At 43.5% G+C, this 22,212-nt stretch overlaps 1 protein-coding gene across 1 annotated transcript in view; it reads left to right on the top strand.

Annotated features, from left to right (window-relative positions):
- The first annotated feature begins 11,714 nt into the window (after window positions 1-11,714).
- Window positions 11,715-22,212, top strand: part of MTHFD1 (methylenetetrahydrofolate dehydrogenase, cyclohydrolase and formyltetrahydrofolate synthetase 1) — a 69,634-nt gene continuing 59,136 nt past the window's right edge. The window contains exon 1 of the mRNA XM_073349863.2: window positions 11,715-11,908. Coding sequence (XP_073205964.1) covers window positions 11,730-11,908 — 179 coding nt within the window. The 5' untranslated portion in view covers window positions 11,715-11,729. The remainder of the gene's footprint in view (window positions 11,909-22,212) is intronic.

Genomic DNA, 22,212 nt, shown 5'->3' with positions numbered 1-22,212 from the left:
TTTGCTTGGGGTGGGTTTTTGCTCATGGGTTGTGTTATGAATCCTGTTCGTGGTGTTTCCCCAACATAATGCCACATTGTTTCTCTCTGTTATTAAAAGGCTTTTTGCTACACTCAGACTCCCTGCTTGCGAGAGGGGAAGTATTGCCTCTTGGAGGTGCCCAGCAGGGGTGGTATATATTTGTCCCAGGTCACTGGGTGGGGGCTCGAGCCGGTTTTGCATTGTGTTATTGGAATGGAACCCCTAGATACTGAACCTGGCCCTTCTTGCTGCCTACTCTGATGGGCAGAAGGGTTACAGAGAAGACACTGGAGCTGGTGTCATGCCCACTGTCATTTGACTACGAGAAAGCCCCACAAGAATTACAACTGGAGCTCATTGATCTCCAGTGCAATTCCACCTTGAAGGAAAAGTATAATTCAGAAAAAATGGACAAGCTTTATGCCTCCTTGAGTGAAACAAAGTTCCCAAATATCTGCAAGGTGGCGCAGAAAATCTTTGTTTTGTTCAGCTCCACCTTTGTATGCGAACAAACATTTTCCCTGCTGAATTACAACAAATCTCGCTACAGATCCCAGTTAACTGACCAGCATCTCCGCTCAGCTCAGGGGTAATGAAAATGGGGGAAATATATATTAACTTTATAGATGGAAAAATATTTTTAAACAGGGAAAATTCAAATAAAAACATGATCCTTGGTCCTTATAACAAACCTATTTCTATGAACAGTATAATCAACAGACTCACTGTCTCTCCAATCAGCCAGGAGGTCTCCTCCAGGGATCTACTCAAATTATTTGGCTCCCAATTGCCTTTCAGAGGCAGTTACGTAAAAAGAAAAAGAGAGGGCTGAATTTATTGTCTGTGGCTTCATGCTTCTTTGTGCCTCTCCTAAATTGGGCCAATTCAGGGCCCCTCATACTTCCCTAACCTGTGCCCAGCTGCCTACAGCCCCCAAGGTCCATTATGGTAGCTGTGAGTAGCTGGGGTAAGGAAAAACCCAGACCATGCCCCCATTTCCCCAGGAACACCCTGACACACTCCCTATGTGGGGGCAGGGGCAGGTTTGTTCTTGTGTGAGTAACAGAGCTGGGTATGCTAACTTGCACCTGACAGGGTGGAACCTGTGTTAAGGGGATTCCCTGAGGTGGGAAATTGAGTACTCTATGGCTTGTATAAACTTTCCTTACAAGATGCCAGGTAACCAGCTTTTAAATAATAGCATGGCCTAAACTAGGAGTTCTCAAATTCCTTCAGTGTGGATCAAATCTTAAAAGCAAGATTATTTTAGGGACCATTCCCCTCCTATTCATGATCATGCAAACCACCTCACCTCCTGTCCACAACTGCACAACATCATGGCAGCAACTGCTTACATTTGGGAATGAATTTTGTGAAAATTAATATTGGGAATGTATTTAAATGTATTTTTCAATGCAACTTAGCAGTTGGAAACAAGAAGAAACAGCACCATGTGGCCACAAGTCATTGCTTTAGGATTACTGGTCTAAAGGAATGAACAGGGAGTTAGAAGTCAAAGATCCCTGAGTTCTAAGCCCAGCTCTACCTCTGACTTCAGTGTGCGGCTTTAGGCAATCACTTAGGCCTATGTCCTCAAAAGTATTTAGGGGCCTAACTCCCATTAATTTCAACTATGAGGATCTGAGCCTCAATTTTTCTTCCTCATTTATCTCCTCTAAAAAATGGGGATAATGATTATTACCTTGGAAAAATGACAATTTGAAACTTCTTGTTTGCTCTGAATTATCAATCTTCTTTAAAGAGTCAGGATGACCCAGGGCCTGGTGTATCTTGAGGTCTCCGGCATTGTTCCAAATAGTATTAAGACAATGTAAGGTACGCTAAAACTGTTAACAAATATTTTGCTTCTGCATGATGCCTAAGAGGTATCATAGCAGGTGAAGAAGATGATTTTTGTTTTACAAGTAAAGTGATTTATTTACAGGGAGGTTGATCAAACAATGGTACAAAAAAAAGACAAACAAGCCAACCATCTAAAGGAACAGAAAAAGAAACCAACAAAAAACAATAAATGGAAAATGCATTAAACTAAACTATTTACAAGTATTTATCACTGATCTTAAAAACTCTAATGGGAGAGCAGAAAATAAAACCTAGTTATTTCAGTCTTCAGTGTTCTGTACAAACTTTAACTATACACAACATCACTATGAGATAGGCAAGTGGTATACTTTACAGAGGAGGAAATTGATATACCAAAAAGTTAAGTAACTTGTCTAACTAGCAAGAAAGAGGCAAAGGCAGGGGTCAAACTCAGGATTTCTGGATTCCAGCTTCGTGCTCAATCCTCGAAACTACAATGCCCACAAATAACGGTATATTTATATTGAGAAAATGCATTGTGATAGAAAAGGTGAGAACTAGCACATTATCTACCATGCTATGAAACACAGCTTAGCCTTTAGTGCGGACGACAGTCATTTTAAAAAATATGTTAACTGATTGTGGTTAGCCCTAGGTTAGGGTTTTTATCATCTTCTGAGTGAGCCTAGAGATAACCAGCACCAGCTAAACATGACTGTCATTGTCCACACAAGAGGTTAAAAAGTGTTCAACATGTGAGCTAACCCATTTTCTAACATGATGCATTTCCCCTATGCAGACAAACTCTGTACATCAGTCATTCTCTAGAACAGTGATACTCAGACCTCAGTGGTTCAGGAGCCCAATTAGTGATCAACAGTACCCAAAAGAGCCACAGTAGTGTGAATTCATTTTCATTTACTATAGTACTATATATTAATATTTAAACAGTATGACAGGGAAATATATATAAAAATATATAAATTCTCACAGCAAAATGACTGACCAAGTATTATTTTATCAACTACAATTGGCTAATAACACAGTAGAAGCATCCTGATGGATTAATTAAATCACAGTCTTTTAATATTATGTGCCACAAAGAGCCAGAGGAGACACATTAAAGAGCCACTAGCGACTCCCAAGCCTCAGTCTGAGTATCACTGCTCTAGGGATACAATCTTACAAAGACTTAAGCATGTGTAACTTTACACATTTGAGCAATCATACTGTGTTCAATGGGGCTTATCTTGTGCAAAAAGTTATTTATGCTCGTAAATTTTTGTGGGATCAGGGCCCAGTACTGGTTCTCCACTCCTGTGTTGTAGTGAACAAAGTGGGTGAGGTAATATCTTTTATTAGACCAACCTCTGTTGGTGAGAGAAACAAGTTAAGCTTGAAAACTTGTCTCTCTAATATCCTTGAACCAACATGGCTACAACAACACTGCATATTACACTGAACGGGCATTCCCCATTTCAGCTTCTTTAGCACCGCCCATGGGACCAACCTCACTTTTTTCACTTGTCCTTCTCCTCATATAGAGATGGTCTAAGGGAGGAAGGGTTTATCTTAACTGGATGGAGAAAACCCTTAGTTCCTTTCCACAAATCCTGAGCCAATAAGAGGTCAATTTTCCATGAAATCATGATGCACCTACTAAGACCCACTGCAAACATAGGCTCAGCTATTAACTCACCAGTATCACTGAAGCTGCAGGTCTTGCATGGATTTTGTGAGTTTCATGGCTTTTAAAAAAAGCAATATCTGTGACTTTTGACATCTTGTGTAAGAGGCAGTGGATGTGTTGTTAAACAATCAAACTTCGGGAGCTGCCAAGTTAAACCCTGGATTGTGTGGGAGGCTAACAGAGCAGAAGCAAAGCAACAACACTGTGGCAACACACAAGATCAAAGCAATAAACTCTCAGTGAAAGCTTTAAATCCCAACTGGATGAAGTTGCCCCATCCTCATCTTGAGTGATGCTGAGTTTATAAAAATCTGCCCTGGTATTACAATTACCATGGTCAGATCTGTCCACTATTTTCAGAGTTCTAACACTCTTCTAATTATTCACACTAAAATGGGTAAATAAAGCATATTAGAAGTATTATTTATTATTCAACATTTTCACTTTCATTCATTTGGATAATGGAGTGGAGAGTATGCTTATAAAATTTACAGATAACACCAAGCTGGGAGGGGTTGCAAGCACTTTAGAGGACAGAATTAGAATTCAAAATGACCTTGACAAATTTCAGAATTGGTCTGAATTCAATAAGATGAAATTCAATAAAGACAAGTGCAAAGTTCTACATTTTGCAAGAAAAAAATCAAATTCACAACTACAAAATGTGGAATAACTGGTGAAGTGGTTGTACTGCTGGAAAAGCATCATGGGGTTATAGTGGATCACAATTTGCATATGAGCCAACAATGCGATGCAGTTGCCAAAATGGCTAATATCATTCTAGGGTGTATCAACAGGAGTGTTATATGTAAGACATGGAAGATAACTGTCCCACTCTACTTGGCATGGGTGAGACCTCAGCTGGAGTACTTGTGCCCAGTGTTTGGCACCATGTTTTAAGAAAGATGTGGAGAAATTGGAGAGAATCTAGAGGTGAGTAACAAAAATGATAAAAGGTTTAAGAAAATCTGACCACTGAGAAAAGGTTAAAAAAACTGGTTTCAGAGTAACAGCCGTGTTAGTCTGTATTCGCAAAAAGAAAGGGAGTACTTGTGGCACCTTAGAGACTAACCAATTTATTTGAGCATAAGCTTTTGTGAGCTACAGCTCACTTCATCGGATGCATACTGTGGAAACTGCAGAAGACATTATATACACAGAGACCATGAAACAATACCTCCTCCCATCCCACTCTCCTGCTGGTAATAGCGTATCTAAAGTGATCACTCTCCTTACAATGTGTATGATAATCAAGTTGGGCCATTTCCAGCACAAATCCAGGTTTTCTCACCCTCCCCCCCTCGCCCCCTCCCCGCCCCACAAACTCACTCTCCTGCTGGTAATAGCCCATCCAAAGTGACCACTCTCTTTACAATGTGTATGATAATCAAGGTGGGCCATTTCCAGCACAAATCCAGGTTTTCTCACCGCCCACCCCCCCTCCAAAAACCACACACACAAACTCACTCTCCTGCTGGTAATAGCTTATCCAAAGTGACCACTCTCCTTACAATGTGTATGAAAATCAAGGTGGGCCATTAACAAAAAAACTGGTTATGTTTAGTTTTGAGCAGGGAAGATTGAGGGGGGACTTGAAAAGTCTTCAGACGGGGCTGTTTGGTTCTAACCACCAGAAGAGTGATGTTCTGGAACAGCCTTCCAAGGGGCATAGTGGAGGCAAAAAAACTAACTTGTTTCAGGACTGAACTTGATAAGTTGATGATGGTGGATTGTATAATGAGGTCGCCTCAAATGGCATATGGCCCATTGCAACTGCTATTAGCAAACATCTCAAATGGATGGAGAAGGGACACAATATGGGGAGGACTCTGAGTTACTACAGAGAGTTCTTTCTCAGGTATCTTCCTGGCGGGTCTCACCCATGTGCTCAGGATCTAACTCAGGGGTTCTCGCAACAAATTTTTTGGTGGCCTCAGCGTGCGACCACCAACTCTCACTGGTGGCTGCACTGATACTTTCCCCCTAAAATACTTATTTAACTTTAGGGGGAAAAAATTAAATATGCACAGATTCACATCCAAATAATTATAATGTGTATTAATAGGGTTTTTTGGCAGACTCAATAACAAAAATAATGCTGCCTCCCCCTTTGCCCTCCTCCCCACCCCCATCCAGGGCTTAGTGGGTCCTAGGGCTCACTGTGAAAAGTGATATTTGTATATTTGTTAATATCTCAGCTTGCTTAGCTACCTGGGAGGCTATGAAAAGTGATAAGTGATATTAACAAACATACAAATAGCTAGTAACTCTGCTAGGGAGGCCAAAGGGGGAGGCAGCAGGGACCAGAGGCGATGGTGGGATGGATGCGGGGCAGGGGGAGGCAGTGGAGGCCTGGGGCAATGTGGTCTAACTGATTGTGATATTGGGAGTTTGGAAGAAATTTTTCCCCAGGTCAGAGTGGCAGAGACCCTGGACATTTTTTGCCTTTCTTTGTAGTGTGGGGCACAGGTCACATGCTGGTTTGAACTAGAATAAATGGTGAATTCTCTGTAACTTAAAGTCTTTAAATCAAGATTTGAGGGCTTCAGTAACTCAGCCAGAAGTAATGGGCCTACTACAGGAGTGAGTGGGTGAGGTTCTGTGGGCTGCGATGTGCAGGAGGTCAGACTAGATGATCACAGTGGTCCCCTCTGGCCTTAAAAGTCTATGAGTCCATGAGGGTAGTTAAGCTCTGGAAGAGGCTTCCAAGAGAGGTTGTAGAATCCCCGTCATTGGAAGTTTTTCAGAACAGGTTGGACAAACACCTGTCAGGGATGCTCTAAGTTTACTTGGTCCTGCCTCAGCACAGGGGGCTGGACTTGAAGACCTCTCAAGGTCCCTTCCAGCCCTACTTTTCTAGGATTTTCTGATTATTTGTATTACCTTAGTGCCTAGGAGCCCTGTCCCAAGGATCAGGACCCCTTTGTACTAGGCACTGTACAAACAAATACCGAGAGTTGACAAGACTGGATTAGTATCCACTGATTCTGATGGCAGCGGTTGCTGCTGCAGCACTCTCCTGGATAGATGACTGGAAACATTTTTTATAAGAGAACTGTGCTTCTTTTCTTTTCGATGTGTGGGGAAAGGCTTGAATGTTTTTGTTTCTTTAATCCTGCTTGGTTTTTTTTACATTAGCAATTTTAGGAATGCCAAGTTTGGAGTTCCCTGGTTTCGCTGGCGGATGGGTTGTCTCAGATGTTTTTTGTGAGCTTTCTCAGCCTTCGTTGAAGGAGTGGGGTGTGTTCAATCTTTTTTACATATTCTCTCCCACTTGTTCATTCAGGCGTTTGAATTAGAGACATCAACAAAAGCAAACAAGACAGAATTTTAAGCAAGCTGTGGGGGAAATCATTTCTCTTAATTAAATGGTTTTAATTGTATAATCCCACCAGATTTCTGTAGAGACATCCAGGGGAAAAACAGGGTACCAGAATTTCTAATGGAGAGTACGGAACTTTTAAAGAATGAAAGAGAAAGCTCTTGCAAGCTTTCTTTATGTATCATATAGAAGCAAAAAAGGGAATGACTCAATTTATTCCCCTCCCTTACAGGTTACCTTTAAAGGGAAGTGTCTGGGCTTTAACACTATGGTTACAACGTATTATGAAGTTAATGTTGTTTCTTTCTTAGTGAAATTATTTTATGGGTCAAGAGATACTGAAGTTTTCACCCAGTAAAAAGCAAAGTAAAGCAAATGTCCAGCTGACTGGGGGGAAAAAACAAAAGCAGGGAAGACACACTCCCAGATAAGTAACTTTTCACCCTTTAAACTAGTCACTCGTTTTACTCCACTATTTGTCAATTATTACGGCATCCTGAGGTTAACAGAGAATATGAAGGCCTAATCCTGGTTTAGTCCATACTCACATGAGATGCCTCATTGGTTTCAACAGCAGATATATTAGGGGTTTACTTCATCCATCTCTTGCCCTATGAATGTGGTGTATGCCTCTCTGAGAAGAGCAAACAATTGTGCACAATATGCTTAGACAATGATTATTTCACTCACCCCTGAAATGCAGCCCCCTCTCTAGAGGAACGTAGCCACTGTTTAACAGAACACAGCAGCAACAATATATAAAAGTATGGCAATCTTGTACCACATTTTACCATACTGCACTGTGAGGTTTCCTTTTCATTACAGGAAGGGCTGTGCCTGACATGGATGGTCAGACTGTCTCAGACACAACCCTTCCCATCCAGCTCTGGGAGCCTTTCACCCTTAGCTACTAATGTTACCCCTGTGGGCTTTCTGTGCCAAAAAAATTAAAATTGTGTGCACAATATTATAAAATTCTGCAAATTTTATTTGTCAAATAAATGTGGAGGTTCCAGCATGGCATTGGGGAGCACAAACTACTGGCACAGAAGTTGGAGATCACTCTGCAGCTCCACGCTGGGACCTGGATTCAGCAGTGAGGCTGCACCCAAGGACACAGCACAAGGACCAGGCCTGCCCCAGAAACACCCCTGGGCCCTGCCCCTCCATGCCAGGTGCACCAGGTGTGAGTAGGCAGACTCAGCCCAGCAGGATCCAAGTGCAGAGGGGATTAGTGTGGGGGGATCCAGCTGTGGAGTGAGAGAGTTCTGTGTGGGGCAATCTGAGTGCAGGCGGCTCAGTGGGGGATCCAGGTGCAGGGGGCAGTCTTGATGCATGTTAGGGGGCTTATTCCTTCACCCACTTACTTCCCTGGTCCTTCTCGCATGAACAGAGAGCAACAATACCCGAAGTCCAAAGGTGCAAACAATTCAATGTTTATTGGGGTGAACTTCCAGCAAGCATGATTCCAGTTTCCTTCCTTAGTATCCCCCTTCCCAGCTCTGACACCACAGACACCTGTGTCCCTGTTCCCATTCCTGCCCTTAGCCAAACATGATTCCAACTTCCTTACTCCCATTCCCTGTTCTCATTTCCCTCTTTAGCAAAACATGATTCCAATTTTCTTACCCCCATTCCCTGTTCCCATCTCCCCCACATACCCACCCACTCCCTGATTGACTGCAGACTATATAGTAAAACTTGAGTTCTGCTTAGCTATACCTTAACCAATCATATTCCTGAAATTTAACTAACCAATCCTAACATATTGTAACATGATTATGTAACCAATTATATCCCACCACCTTAATTAGTTTACACCCAGCAAAATTAATTATACAGCAGACAGGAACAATCACAGAACCAGACAGAGATTATACAGACAAACAATAGCAAAGTGAAACTATAATGACAAAACAATACAGAAGTGAGGATTTCACATCCCAGCTATTGATAAGTGAGTTCTTGCCAGACAAGATGCTGTCAAACTAAGTTTCCTTTTACATTTTCTAGGCACTTCCCTTTCTCTGGAGGTGATAGGCATACAATCCTGTCCTGATAGTGCCTAACAGCCCAACAGCATCTTATTTCAATGTGACTAGTTTGGAATGTGAGGATGTGACTGTTCGCTTCCCAGCTTATGGCTGCCTCTGCTGCTTTGGCCAAAGGCCTTAGCCTAAGAACAGGGCCTCAGACTGTCACCGTAAGAGAAGGCCCTTACACCAGCAGACAGTGATTTTGATTCTTTCTTTCTTTTATACCTCTAGAACTAGCCAAGTGATAAGAATACACCTACATTCTTAAAGTACAGGCCTTTGCAGACAGGCCTGAATATAAAGGGGAAAAGGGAACAGGGAATGGGAGTAAGGAAGTTGGAATCATGTTTGGCTAAGGGCAGGAATGGGAACAGGGACACAGGTGTCTGTGGTGTCAGAGCTGGGAAGGGGGATACTAAGGAAGGAAACTGGAATCATGCTTGCTGGAAGTTCACCCCAATAAACATCGAATTGTTTGCACCTTTGGACTTCGGGTATTGTTGCTCTCTGTTCATGCGAGAAGGACCAGGGAAGTAAGTGGGTGAAGGAATAAGCCCCCTAACAATGCACAGGGGCTTGTTGGGAAGTTATGGGTGCAGCAGTAATGGGACTCTGCAGGGGGGTCCAGATGAGGGTGTTGGTGTTTGGGGGGGGGGTCTAGGTGTGGGGGGAACAGAGCTCAGTAGGGAGATCTGGGTGTGGGACAACCAGTGGGGAGCAATCCAGATGCTGGGGGAGTGGGGCTCAGTGGGGTGGACATCCAGGTGCAGCTAGTTGGGGCTTGGTGGGATCTGGGTGGCTTCATGGTGTGGTCCAGGTGCAGAAGTGTGGGGCTTATCGGGGAGGTTCTGAGTGCAGAGGGGTGAGGCTTGGCAGGAGGGTCTGGATGCACCAGGGTTGGGTGGATGGGGGAAGCAGCTCCTTGTACAGGGATCCCTCCATCTGCAGCTGAGGAGCAATGGATGCAGGAAGTGTATGCGTGAAGGGAGTTTGCAGATCTCCCTGCAGCTGGGGGAGAAACCTGGGGGTGGGTCTGACCCAGTCCCGGATGCCATGCAGGGGAAGAGGAAGTCGCATCCTCCCTAGCCAAGCCAGGACTAGCAGCTAATCCCAGCACAGGATAGGAGCCACCAGCCAGGTCTTCCCTAGTCCTGCCCCTCAGTGATTTACCTCTCTGACAGCTACCCGGGCACCCAAAACAGACGGCTGGGGAGGGTTGCCTGGCCGCTTTTGTGGCTTCCCTTTGCTTCCCCCTCAGAAAGTCATTTTTTCCTGTAGGGAAGCAAAGAAATCTGTGGGGGACATGAATTCTGTGCCTGCGCAAGGGTGCAGCATTCCCGCAGGAGTAATTTAATGTGGCCACGCTCCACAGCCCAGAGGCTGCAGTGGAGACCAGGACCGCCTTCTCTCCCACAGGCTCAGGAGGGGGGGGCAGGCCTAGCCAGGCTGCATTGGTGCAGCAGCTACCGCCTGCGGCGAAGGTGGCCCCCGATGGGGCCCGCCAGCAGCGTGGGTCACAACAACAGGATTCAGAGTAACAGCCGTGTTAGTCTGTATTCGCAAAAAGAAAAGGAGTACTTGTGGCACCTTAGAGACTAACCAATTTATTTGAGCATGAGCTTTCGTGAGCTACAGCTCACTTCATCGGATGCATGCCGTGGAAACTGCAGCAGGCTTTATTTATACACAGAGAATATGAAAAAATACCTCCTCCCACCCCACTGTCCTGCTGGTAATAGCTTATCTAAAGTGATCAGCAGGTGGGCCATTTCCAGCACAAATCCAGGTTTTCTCACCCTCCACCCCCCCACACAAATTCACTCTCCTGCTGGTGATAGCCCATCCAAAGTGACAACTCTTTACACAATGTGCATGATAATAAAGTTGGGCCATTTCCTGCACAAATCCAGGTTCTCTCACCCCCTCACCCCCGTCCCAAAAACCACACACACAAACTCACTCTCCTGCTGGTAATAGCTCATCCAAAGTGACCATTCTCCCTACAATGTGCATGATAATCAAGGTGGGCCATTTCCAGCACAAATCCAGGTTTTCTCACATCCCCCCCACCCCCATACACACACAAACTCACTCTCCTGCTGGTAATACCTCATCCAAACTGACCACTCTCCAAGTTTAAATCCAAGTTAAACCAGAACATCTGGGGGGGGGGGGGGTAGGAAAAAACAAGAGGAAACAGGCTACCTTGCATAATGACTTAGCCACTCCCAGTCTCTATTTAAGCCTAAATTAATAGTATCCAATTTGCAAATGAATTCCAATTCAGCAGTTTCTCGCTGGAGTCTGGATTTGAAGTTTTTTTGTTTTAAGATAGCGACCTTCATGTCTGTGATTGCGTGACCAGAGAGATTGAAGTGTTCTCCGACTGGTTTATGAATGTTATAATTCTTGACATCTGATTTGTGTCCATTTATTCTTTTACGTAGGGACTGTCCAGTTTGACCAATGTACATGGCAGAGGGGCATTGCTGGCACATGATGGCATAGATCACATTGGTGGATGTGCAGGTATAAGAGCCTTTAGATAAGCTATTACCAGCAGGACAGTGGGGTGGGAGGGGGTATTGTTTCATGATCTCTGTGTATATATAAAGCCTGCTGCAGTTTCCACAGTATGCATCCGATGAAGTGAGCTGTAGCTCACGAAAGCTCATGCTCAAATAAATTGGTCAGTCTCTAAGGTGCCACAAGTCCTCCTTTTCTTTTTGCGAACAACACGATTATTCATTGGCTAAAGAGGGGCGGGCGCTTGGCCCCGGGAGGCCTATGAGCCAGCGCAGCCGGCGGGTCCCGCCCCCGTGTCCCTTGCCGGCGCATGGGGGCGGGGGCGCCCGGCGGGCGCGGAAGCTCGGGCCACGTGGGTGCGGCGGGCGGGTGTCTGGGCGCGCGGGCGCAGCCACGCGCCATTGGAGCCTCGGGGAGCGCCGGGGCGGCGGGCGCGCGAGCAGTCACCATGGCCCCCGCGCAGGTCCTCTGCGGCAAAGCCGCCGCCGCGTACGTACCCCGGGGCCGGGCGGGCGGGGGGTTCCCGGCTGCAGCCTGGCAGCGCCCCTGGGGCCCGTCTGGGCGCGCCCGCGGCAGCCAGGCCAGCAGGGCGGTGCTCCCGCTCCGCCCGGCTCTCCCCGGGGGTGCGGCGCGGCGCGTCCCGCTGCCGCCGGCGGGGCGCCTGCCTGGGGAGCCGCCCGCGCGGGACGGGAGACTGGCAGGGCGGGACCGAAACCAGCCCGTTCGCCTGGCCCGGGCCTGGGGAAACGGCCCCCGCAGGCGCTGTTACTTCGCCGGGTCTCCGCGCCCGGGCGGGAGCGAGCGGGGACCTCTGCACGGTTGTTTCCAGCCCCGGGGCCCAGCCTAAGTTGACCCCGGCTCTGAAAGCGGCTTCCGCGTGTTTGGAGGGGTTTTTTTTGGGGGGGGGCAGGCTGGGTTGGGGGGGGTATGCTTTGGAATCGTCCCATGAAGTGTGATGTACGAGGGCAAACACTATTCCATGGTGGGCTTGTTTTGTTTTGTTTTGTTTGTAAACGTTGGCTAGTCTTGAGCCTTCCAGTGCCAGGATGGACCCCTGGGTAGACAGGATGGTTTCTGGTAAATCCCCCCCTCCTCCCCGCAGCCATTCACTTACCCACTTGTTCACTTGTCTGTCTCTCTTGGTGGCTGCTGCGCTGCAACCACTGCTTAAGTTAATCCTAACACGGTGACAGTCCCGGTGACCTTGTGCTCTTCTCCCCCCAAATGTTGGTTCCATCCGTCTGTTGCCTTTCGTGATGTATTTAGATTGCATGTGCTCTAGGGTGAGGACCATGTGCATATTACATGTGTACAGTGCCTAGCACAATGGGGTCGAGAAGTGCTATTGCAATTCATGTAATAATCTTGATGGGTTCAACATGGTGTTGTCTAGTAGGGTCCATAGATTCATAAATAGTAATGCCAGAAGGGACTGATTTCTCATATAGCACAGTCCATAGCCCAAAATAATTCCTGGAGCATATCTTTTAAGAAAAATATTCCAATCTTTATTTAAAAATTGTCCGAGATGGAGAATCCATTATGACCTTTAGTAAATTGGCCCAGTGGTTAATGACTCTCACCTTTAAAAATGTACACCTTTTTTCCAATTTGAATTTGGCTAACTTCAACTTCCAGGCATTGGATTGTGTTATACCTTTCTCTGGTAGACTGAAGTGTTATTTTTTTATTATTAAATATTTCTCCTGTAGGTATTTTACAGTCTGTAATCAAATTACCCCTTAACCTTCTCTTTATTAAGCTAAATAGATTAGCTCAGTGGTGTGAGCATTGGCCTGCTAAACCCAGGGTTGTGAGTTCAATCCTTCAGGGGGCTGTTGAGTTGATCTGGGGCAAAAAGTGGGGATTGGTCCTGCTTTGAGCAGGGGGTTGGACTAGATGATCTCCTGATATTCTGTGATACAGATTGAGCTCCTTGAGCCTATCAATGTGAGGCATGTGTTCTAAAACGTTAGTCATTCATGTGGCTCCTCTTCTCTAAACCTTCTCAAATGTATCACCATCCTTTTTGAATTGTGGGCACCAGAACTGGACACAGTATTCCAGCAGCAGTCACACCAGTGCCAAATATAGAGGTAAAATAACCTGTCTACTCCTACTTGAGATTCCCCTGTTTATGCATCCCAGGATTACATTATCTCTTTCGGCCACAGCATCACACTTGGAGCTCAGCTTCAGTTGATTATCCACCATGACCACCATATCTTTTTCAGGGTCACTGCTTCCCAGGATAGAATCCCCCATCCTGTAGGTCTGGCCTACATTCTGTGTTCCTAGATGTATGCATTTACCTGTATTAAAACACATTGTTTGCTTGTGCTCAGTTTACTAAGCAATCTAGGTAGCTCTGAATCATTAATCAGTCTCTTCGTAATTTACCACTCCCCCAACCTTTTTGTCATCTGCAAACTTTATCAGTGATGATTTAATGATTTCTTTCAGGTTATTGATAAAAATGTTGAATAGGATAGGGCCAGGAACCACTCCCTGTGGGACCCCACTGGAAACACTTGCTCAATAATGATTCCCTGTTTACAGTTATGTTTTTGAGACCTATCAGTTAGCCAGTTTTTAATCCATTTAATGTATGCCATGTTGATTTTATATGGTTCTCGTTTTTTAATCAAAATGTTTTGCGGTCGAAGACCTTACAGAAGTTTAAGGACATCACATCAACACTATTAATGTTGTCAACCAAACTTGTAATTTCATCAAAAAACATAGTTAGTTTGACAGGATCTATTTTCCATAAACCCATGCTGATACGCATTAATTGCATTAACAACCTTTTAGTTTTTTATTAATCGAGTCCCATATCAACTGCTCCATTATCTTGCCCAGGTCATCCTGTTTACCCTTTTTAAAAATTGGCGCATTAGCTTCCTTCCAGTCTTCTGGAATTTCCCCAGTTCTCCAAGACGTACTGAACAAAAAAAATCAACATTAATAAAAACTCTTGCGTGCAAGTTATTTGGGCCTTCTGATTTAAAGATATCTAACTTTAGTAGCTTCTGTTTAACATTCTCCAGAAATACTAGTAAAATATGATGAGACTTTATTTTCTGTTTTTTCCCCAAATATAGAACAGAAATATTTATTGAACACTTGTGCATTTTTATTGATACATTCTACCATTTCCATATAGTAATTGGCCAATACCATTGTCAGGATTCTTTTTGGTCCCAATATATTTTAAAAACTCCTTCTTATGTCCTTAACGCATCTGATGGCCATAGATTTCTTCTTGTGTCCCTTGGCTTCCCTTATCAATTTTCTACCATTCCTAACATGGTTTATATTAAGTGCTATCAACTTCCCTTTTCTTCCATTTGTTGTTTGTTGTTTTTTTACAGCTGCCTTCACTTGCCCTCTAAATCGGGGTCACCTGTGTCAGCAAAGAAAAGCAGGGGTGGTTCTGTTAAATTACTGCTTCTGGTGTTTGCTGTCAGTGAACAGCAGTAGCAAAAGAAGTCAAGGCACACTATAGATTTGCTCACCCCTTTCACTATTGTACTAACAATGCAATGGTCTGTGGGCAGGGAGAATGGAAAGTACTAAGACAGCATTGTACAGGGAAGAAAGGTTATTAAAGAATCTTTAGAAATATTCAAAAACAAGTCATTTCAAACTACTTAAATAACTGTTCTGTCTTCTAAAATCATTCTCTCTTTAATTTTGTATGCTTTCGTTCTCTATTATATCACTGGCCTAACATTACTGTAGTGGCATATAACTGACTGGCATTTGGTATCAGTCCTCATGCAGAGATAAATCATCTGCCTAAATGTTTGCAGTATGGTGAAATCCCTTCTTACTTTTAAAAATCCGTTCTCTGTCTCCTGCTAGGATCCTTTCTAGGTTTCAGTAGGTGGGAAATGAGGGTTTATGCAAGACTGTATGTTGTACCTTTAGTTTGCTTTCTTCTCATCTTTTTGTCGTCTTATTGCTAAATTTCCAAATGGAATGAAAGAGCTTAATGTTCTCCTTTCTTCCTTGAAAGGCTTAGTACTAAATAGTGTCTAGTGTTTACCCCTTCAAAGTGCTGGACAAATATTAACCCTATTTTACAGTTGGGGAAACTAAGACACAGATGTTGAAGTCAAAAGTTACCTCAGCTCTGGGGTGAGACCTTGGGCCTGATTTTTCAGGGTGCTGAGCTGTGGCAGCTCCATTAACTGAAGTTGGGATTGTGGATGCTCAGCACTTCTGAAAATCAGGCCAAAAATGTCTGAAGCTGGACATCCAAAATCAGACACTACTTCAGAAAATGTGGATGTAAGGGCTGCGTATCAAAGTGAGTTAGTGGCAGAGTTGGAACTCTCGAGTTCCAGTTTCTTAGTCTCTTGCACTGTCCATTACACCATGCTGTGTCATGGTTATGGCACTCTGAAAGTCAATGTTCTCAGAATTTTACACTTAATGCCTGCAGAATCTACTGGTAAAACTGGGGAAGTTTGCATGTTGTTACTGCTGCAGACTTCTTCTCTTACCTTTGGCACAGAAACAGGTCCTGAATTGTAGCAGATCCTCATGGGCTATAGTTGTTGCAGATATAAACTGATTTATAGGTCTCTGAAAAAAGTGAAGTACTTAAAATAATTTTGCTGGTGTTTAGTTTGATAGAGTGAGTACTTTTTGCCCTGTGTGCATTAATTAAAATCATCATAATAGAGTATTCATCTGGAAGATCAAACCTGCTAATTTTATTAGCAATATGTTTTACACTGGTCATTTACTTTGTTGATAAATCTACTAGAAAAACTTTGATTACTACATGTTATTTGTATTACAGTAGCAGCTAGACTGAGATTGGGACCCCACTGTGCCAGGTGTTGTCCAAAGACTCAGTAATAGGCAGTTCCTTCCCTGAAGAGCTTACAATCTAAATAGAAAAATCAGACGAGTGGTAGAATTATTCCCATTTTACAGATGGTAAACAAAAGCATAGAAAGTCTAAATGACTTGCCAAAAGTTACACTGGAAATCTGTAGCAGAGCTGGGGATTTAATGTCAATCTCCTGAATCCCTGCCCAGTGCTTACCACAGACTCTACCCTCCCATCCGATGCCAAAAAAAGACCAGCAGCCCCTTTAGTCATAGCTCAAACTGTGTGCTCCTATAGTCCATTAATTCGGTAAGACAGAATTGAGGGCTTTCATTGTGATGTATTGATCTCACTAACCACGTGGCTGCTATTGAATTCTTCTTTGTATTTTGCAATCAAAAGAGGCTGCTTTATATCACCTGCCTTTTGTTTTATTCTAGTGCACAAGAGTAGCTATCTAAGAAAATAGGGTTACATCCTGTAGCACAGTTCCACTCTAGTGTCAGAGGTGAGTGCTGACAGTTCAGAGGAGAGATGGTTAAAGTCCTGACTGTTCGCAGCAAATGACCAAGTCACTTATCCCAGCAGGGCCATCAGCAGTGGTTCACAGATGGTAAGGCCTGAAGGGACCATTAGATCTGATTTGACCTGTATATCACAGGCCGTGGAATTTTATCTAGTTACCCATTTACTTGAGCCCAGTATTTTGTGCTTGTCCACAGCATGACTTGTGTTTGGCTAGACTGTATTTTCCAGAAAGGAATCCAGTCTTGATTAGAAGTCATCAAGAGATGGAGAATATACCACTTCCCTTCATAATTTGTTCCAGTGGTTAATCACCCTTAATACAGAGATAAGGAGGGTAAGGTAATGTATTTTATTGGACAAACTTCAAAAGATATTACCTCACCTACCTGGGATCAATACAGCTACAACACTGTCAGTCACTCTTACTGTTTATTTAAAAACAAAGTGTCTTTCTTTTATTTATTTTGTCTAGGTTTAAGCTACATGTATATGAGGCAACTAGTCCTCTTAACCAGCCTGGGAAAAGAATGAAAAGAGCAAATTATCCTGCCACACTTTATAAATGGGCTTCCAGCCTAATTGATTTTCCAGGAGCAGTATGGAAAATAATTGCAGTTGTACATGCAAATATCTCTCCTGCCTCCCAATTCCCCTGCTCCTGTCATGAGTTTGGTCAAATGTAGCAAAACCAGTAGAGTACATTCCGGGATGGAAGGAACCAGATTTTAGCTAGAATTTTTCAAATGAAGGAGATTGAGGGAAGTGGCTCCATATCTTTTAACGTTCTCTTTCTCCTCTGGATCCTATAGAGAAATGTTATATCAAAGAATTCTGATCACCCTTGAGATGGGACAAAGTTCAGGAATAAAAGTGTCTTGAGGCAATCAAACATGTAATCTCAGGTCCAATAAAGGTCTGTCAATAGAAGAAGGTGTGTGCGTGTGTGTTTTTCCAGGATTTTTTACAAGAGGCAATGATTGTTTATGTATAGGGAACTTGCTTCTACCACAGCTTGCAAAGTCAGGATTGTGTATGGTGGTGTGCATGTGGTAATCACTTAGTTTTTGTAATGTTATGGCTTTAACCTTTTATCAGGGAAAGAGTCTATTTGGAGGTTAGTCAAATATTTACAGACTAGGAGAGTCGGATGACAGCTACACAATTCTTTCTTTTTGTAATGGAAGTTCCTAAGTACAGTAAATGTGAAAAAGGTGAGCTGAAAGTTAAAAGGACACAACTGTGTTGTAACTGTTTAGTTCCACCTGCGGAGACATGTCTACGCTGTGGATGAAATGCTGGCCAGATTGGCAAAATTCCCATTTAGTTCAGGGGGGGCAGGATTTCACTCTGGGTATTACTGATTGTTTTTGTTCTTTATTAAACACTGTGCTTTAGTCTTGTCTTTGTAGGGTACGACCAGGTAAGCAGATGGCATCTAAGGTGTGTTAGCACTGTCGTTTTTATAATATAGACAGGCCCCAAATATTTCAGGGGGTTGGGTGTCTTTCTTTTGGCTTTTGCATCTTGCTGTCTACCTCAGTTTTCCTCAGGTTTTTGCTACTTGTTGTCTTGTTTCCGCAGCAGAAAGCCCTAGTTGAAGGAATGTGGTTCCTAACCCCTCTCCTGTGGTATAGAAATCATCTTGAAATTAGTTTGATTTCTCAGCCTTTTCAACCCAGTACATGAACTTCCCTTCCAAGGTGCCATTTGGCCCATAGAGTTAAAATCTTTCACGCTTCCTGTGGTGGGACAGATTAAATCAATTATGGTTCCATAGTCCAGCAGAAAACCTTGCACAGCACAACTATGATTGGAGCCAGTCTCAATTATGACAGGTTTCAGAGTAACAATTAGTCTCAATTATAACATCTGAAGACATTCAAGGCCATGTCTGCATTCAAAGGCTTGCTATACTGGAAAACCCTCTTAATGTTGATGCAGCTTTACTGGCAAAAATGTCCTTTTGGTGGTATAACTTATACTAGTTCCCTGAGCAAAATAAGGTATACAGGCAATTTAACTACTTTGCTGGTATATTTGAGTCTACCCTAGGATTTTTGCCAGCGTGGATGTGCCGGCAAAAAATCGCACTCCTAACCAACATTGCTGTGGTGGCAAACATAGACCGGGCCAAAGGCTATGCTCTAAACTGAACAGTAGTCAGGCCTTTTAGAAGTGAACAGCCTTCCCCTGTAAAATAGCTATCTGCTTCCAGGGAGGAGAGACTAAGTGACATGCCCAAGATCACATAGTGAATCGGGTAGAGCTGAGGCTATCCTCCTCCTTCTGGTCCCAGGCTCTGTCCCCTTGGTTAGTGCTCTCCCTCTGTCTGAAAACTGACTTAGGCTCGGTCTACACTTAAAAATTAGCTTGACTTAGCTACATCACTGAGGGCTGTGGACAATTTGTGCTGTAGTTAGGTCGATGGAAGAATGTTTGGAGAGGTAGAGTATCTACCTCAAGGGAAAACCTCTTCTATTGACATAGGAAGCGTGTACAATATGGCAGAAAGCGGCACACCATAGCTGTGCTGCTGTAGCAGCTGTAGTGTGGACGTACCTTTATAGCCCTTCACAAATTTCAGAGATCAAGGACTTCCCAGTCCTCGCAACAATCCTATGAAGTAGGAAGTCATGGCATCATTATTTTACAAAATGTAACACTTGTTTATATTTTATTATTTCTTTGGGTTTATCAGCTCAAATGCAAGAGAGAGATGCACTGCAGGATGGAGAGGAGGCATGCCCATCACAACATGAAAAACGTCCACAGAAAATGCCAATTGTGAAACTAGCTGAGATTAGCACAGCATAGCAAAACAAACTGTGTACTCTATCCTGCCCAGATACCATCCCTCAATCAGTACCATTCCCCAAAAGCCAGGGCACCCTGAAACTCCACAATCTAGGACAATTTCTGACCTGAGGGAAGCAAGTTCCACACAGAGGATGCCTTCCAGCATCGGCCTTTTTTATATTGAGGCAGGGAGCTCTAGCCTGAGTGCCTCCACTGATCGCACCTGGTGCAGTATGGCCTGGTGTGATGATCTCTTAGCTAGGCAGGACACAGATCAGCTAGGGTTTTACAGGTAAAAATCAACGTCTAAAATTCCTCCTGGAAACCCACAGGCAGCCAGTGCAGATCGCAAAGCACCAGTGCAATGTGCTTGCCTGGGGATGCCCTGTGTAATAAGCAGGCTTCTCCATTCTGCACCGGGTTCAGCACTCAGATTCATTTAAGAGCTAACCCCAAGAACAGAGCACTTTGCAGCAGTCAGATCTTGAGGTGACAAAGATGTGAATCACCATTATGAGATGTGCATCCAAAAGAAAAAGTTTCAATCTCCTGGCCAGACAGAATGAAACAGAAGCCTTCCCAGCCAGTTCTGAAACCTGATAATCAACTGTAATTGGGGAATCCAATCAGATCCCCAGTTAATGAACAAAAACTCTCAATTAGAGGGGGGAGGCATCTTCCGGAGGATTGGGTGGGGAAACTGCAACAGCACCTAATCTGTCTGGGCGGGGCCTTAGCTGTCTTGCTGTCATACATATGCCAATTTTCACACAAACACCAGGAAAGGTGCTTAACTGTGTTAACTCAGTGCTGTATGTTTGTCTCTTTCAACTCAGATATCAGAATCTTGATGATCCTGTAACCTCTGCTCCCTCACTACCTAGCCTAGCTACAGGTATCATGTGGTGATGTGGGGTTTGTATGAGCATCTCCTAATTTTAGTGAATTATTTTCCTTCCCTCCAAAAGATTTTTAAAAGCACTCTTATCCATTCCCCTTGGTTTTTCTGGCAGTCACTTCAGTGCGGGGGAGTGTAGTTTATAAACTGAAGTCACATAACTTTGGAGCTGAGTACTTTGAGCATATATTCTTAGGGCCACATCCTGTCCTTGACTTGTGTGTGCCCTTGGCACATGCAGTATGTGAGTGAGCTTGTATGGACGTCGTATATGGCTCTTAATGCCAGAGAAGTAAAGCTACTGCAGAATATCTCTAGTTCAAAGTGAACTGCAGTGTTTTGGTCTTTGTTTTTAAAAGCAAAATAATTCCACATAAATAATAATATATTTCAAAACAGAGCCCTCAGTTGATAAGAGCTGTTTTTTTCCAAATATTTTTTTAAAATGTATTTATTTGTAATTAAGTCTGTAGATTTAAACATCCAAAAATTTCTTACAGCTGATCCTTATTATAGTTTTCTTTCTTAAATAAACTTCAGTATGTGTGGCTTTTACTTTTGCTTGCAACCGAAACAATGTAGTTGCTTTTTAGCAAACGCTAGATGGCCTTCTAACAAATGACTTTTTTTTTTTGGTGTGTGTGTGTGTGCTTAGAGAGCAGTAGGAACTCGCGCTCCATTGAGTTTTCTCATGTTACTTTCTTGCTGTAGAGGAAAACTGAGCTAATCTTTATTTTTTTTAATGAATGCAGTATGAGTTGAGGTAAGCCGTGGCTCCTGATTCTGTATTAAATGAATGAATACCACAATATTCTGAAGTCCTCTTGTTAAGAAGGTAGAGGGAAACAAAGTTTTCAGTGAGAGTTGGATTGGGTCTTAACTTTACAAAGTTGACATATCTGCACTGAAGACTTCTAAAGTACCGTATACTTTACAGTTTAGATCTTGTTTCTGCACATGCTTAAGCATGTGCTTAACTGTATGTATGAGTAATCCAATTTGGGTGACTACTTGGATGCGCAAAATTAAGCTCTTGAGTTTTTGCAGGATCAGGACCCTAGCTGTTTGCCAGTGCAGTAATTTACCACATCCTGTGTTAGCTTCATGACTCTCAGAGCATTTTGGGGTTCATCGGCATCGTACACAAACTTTGTTTCCAACAAAAGTAATCTCAGGGGTGTTTCCTTTAACAAGCATGTATCTTTAAAGTACTTTCATATTTATCAGTAGTAAGATGATTATGCAATATTTAGCTGCTTTATAAAGATAAGATGGGATTATAATAAAGCATAGCTCTTATATAGCATTTTTTTTTATCAGTAGGTCTCAAAGCACTCAAAGGGGGTCCAGGTTTTTATCCAGCTGGGGAAACTGAGGTACAGAGTGGTGAAGTGACTTGCCCAAGGTCACTGACCAGGCCTGTGCTTAAGCCAGGAATAGAACCCAGGTCTCCTGAAAGTCCCAGTCCAGTGGGGATGAATGTTCGTTTTGATTTTCTTAGGATTTTATATTGCCACCTATCACGAGGATCTGAGTGACTCTGAAGCTCAGCCTTTCCAAAATCACCTTTTCAGTCTGTGGACACAACTTATGGTACCTTGATCTCAGGGCACCCACAATCAGGTGAACAGGCATCTAAATAAGTACAATTTCAAGTGTAATTAACTGTGCCAGCAGAATTTTTATTACTGTGATAGCACCTAGAGACCAGGGCCCAGTTGTGCT

The sequence above is a fragment of the Lepidochelys kempii genome, chromosome 6 (assembly GCF_965140285.1).
Source record: "Lepidochelys kempii isolate rLepKem1 chromosome 6, rLepKem1.hap1, whole genome shotgun sequence".
NCBI lineage: Eukaryota > Metazoa > Chordata > Testudines > Cheloniidae > Lepidochelys > Lepidochelys kempii.
This window is presented reverse-complemented; position numbering and strand designations above follow the sequence as displayed.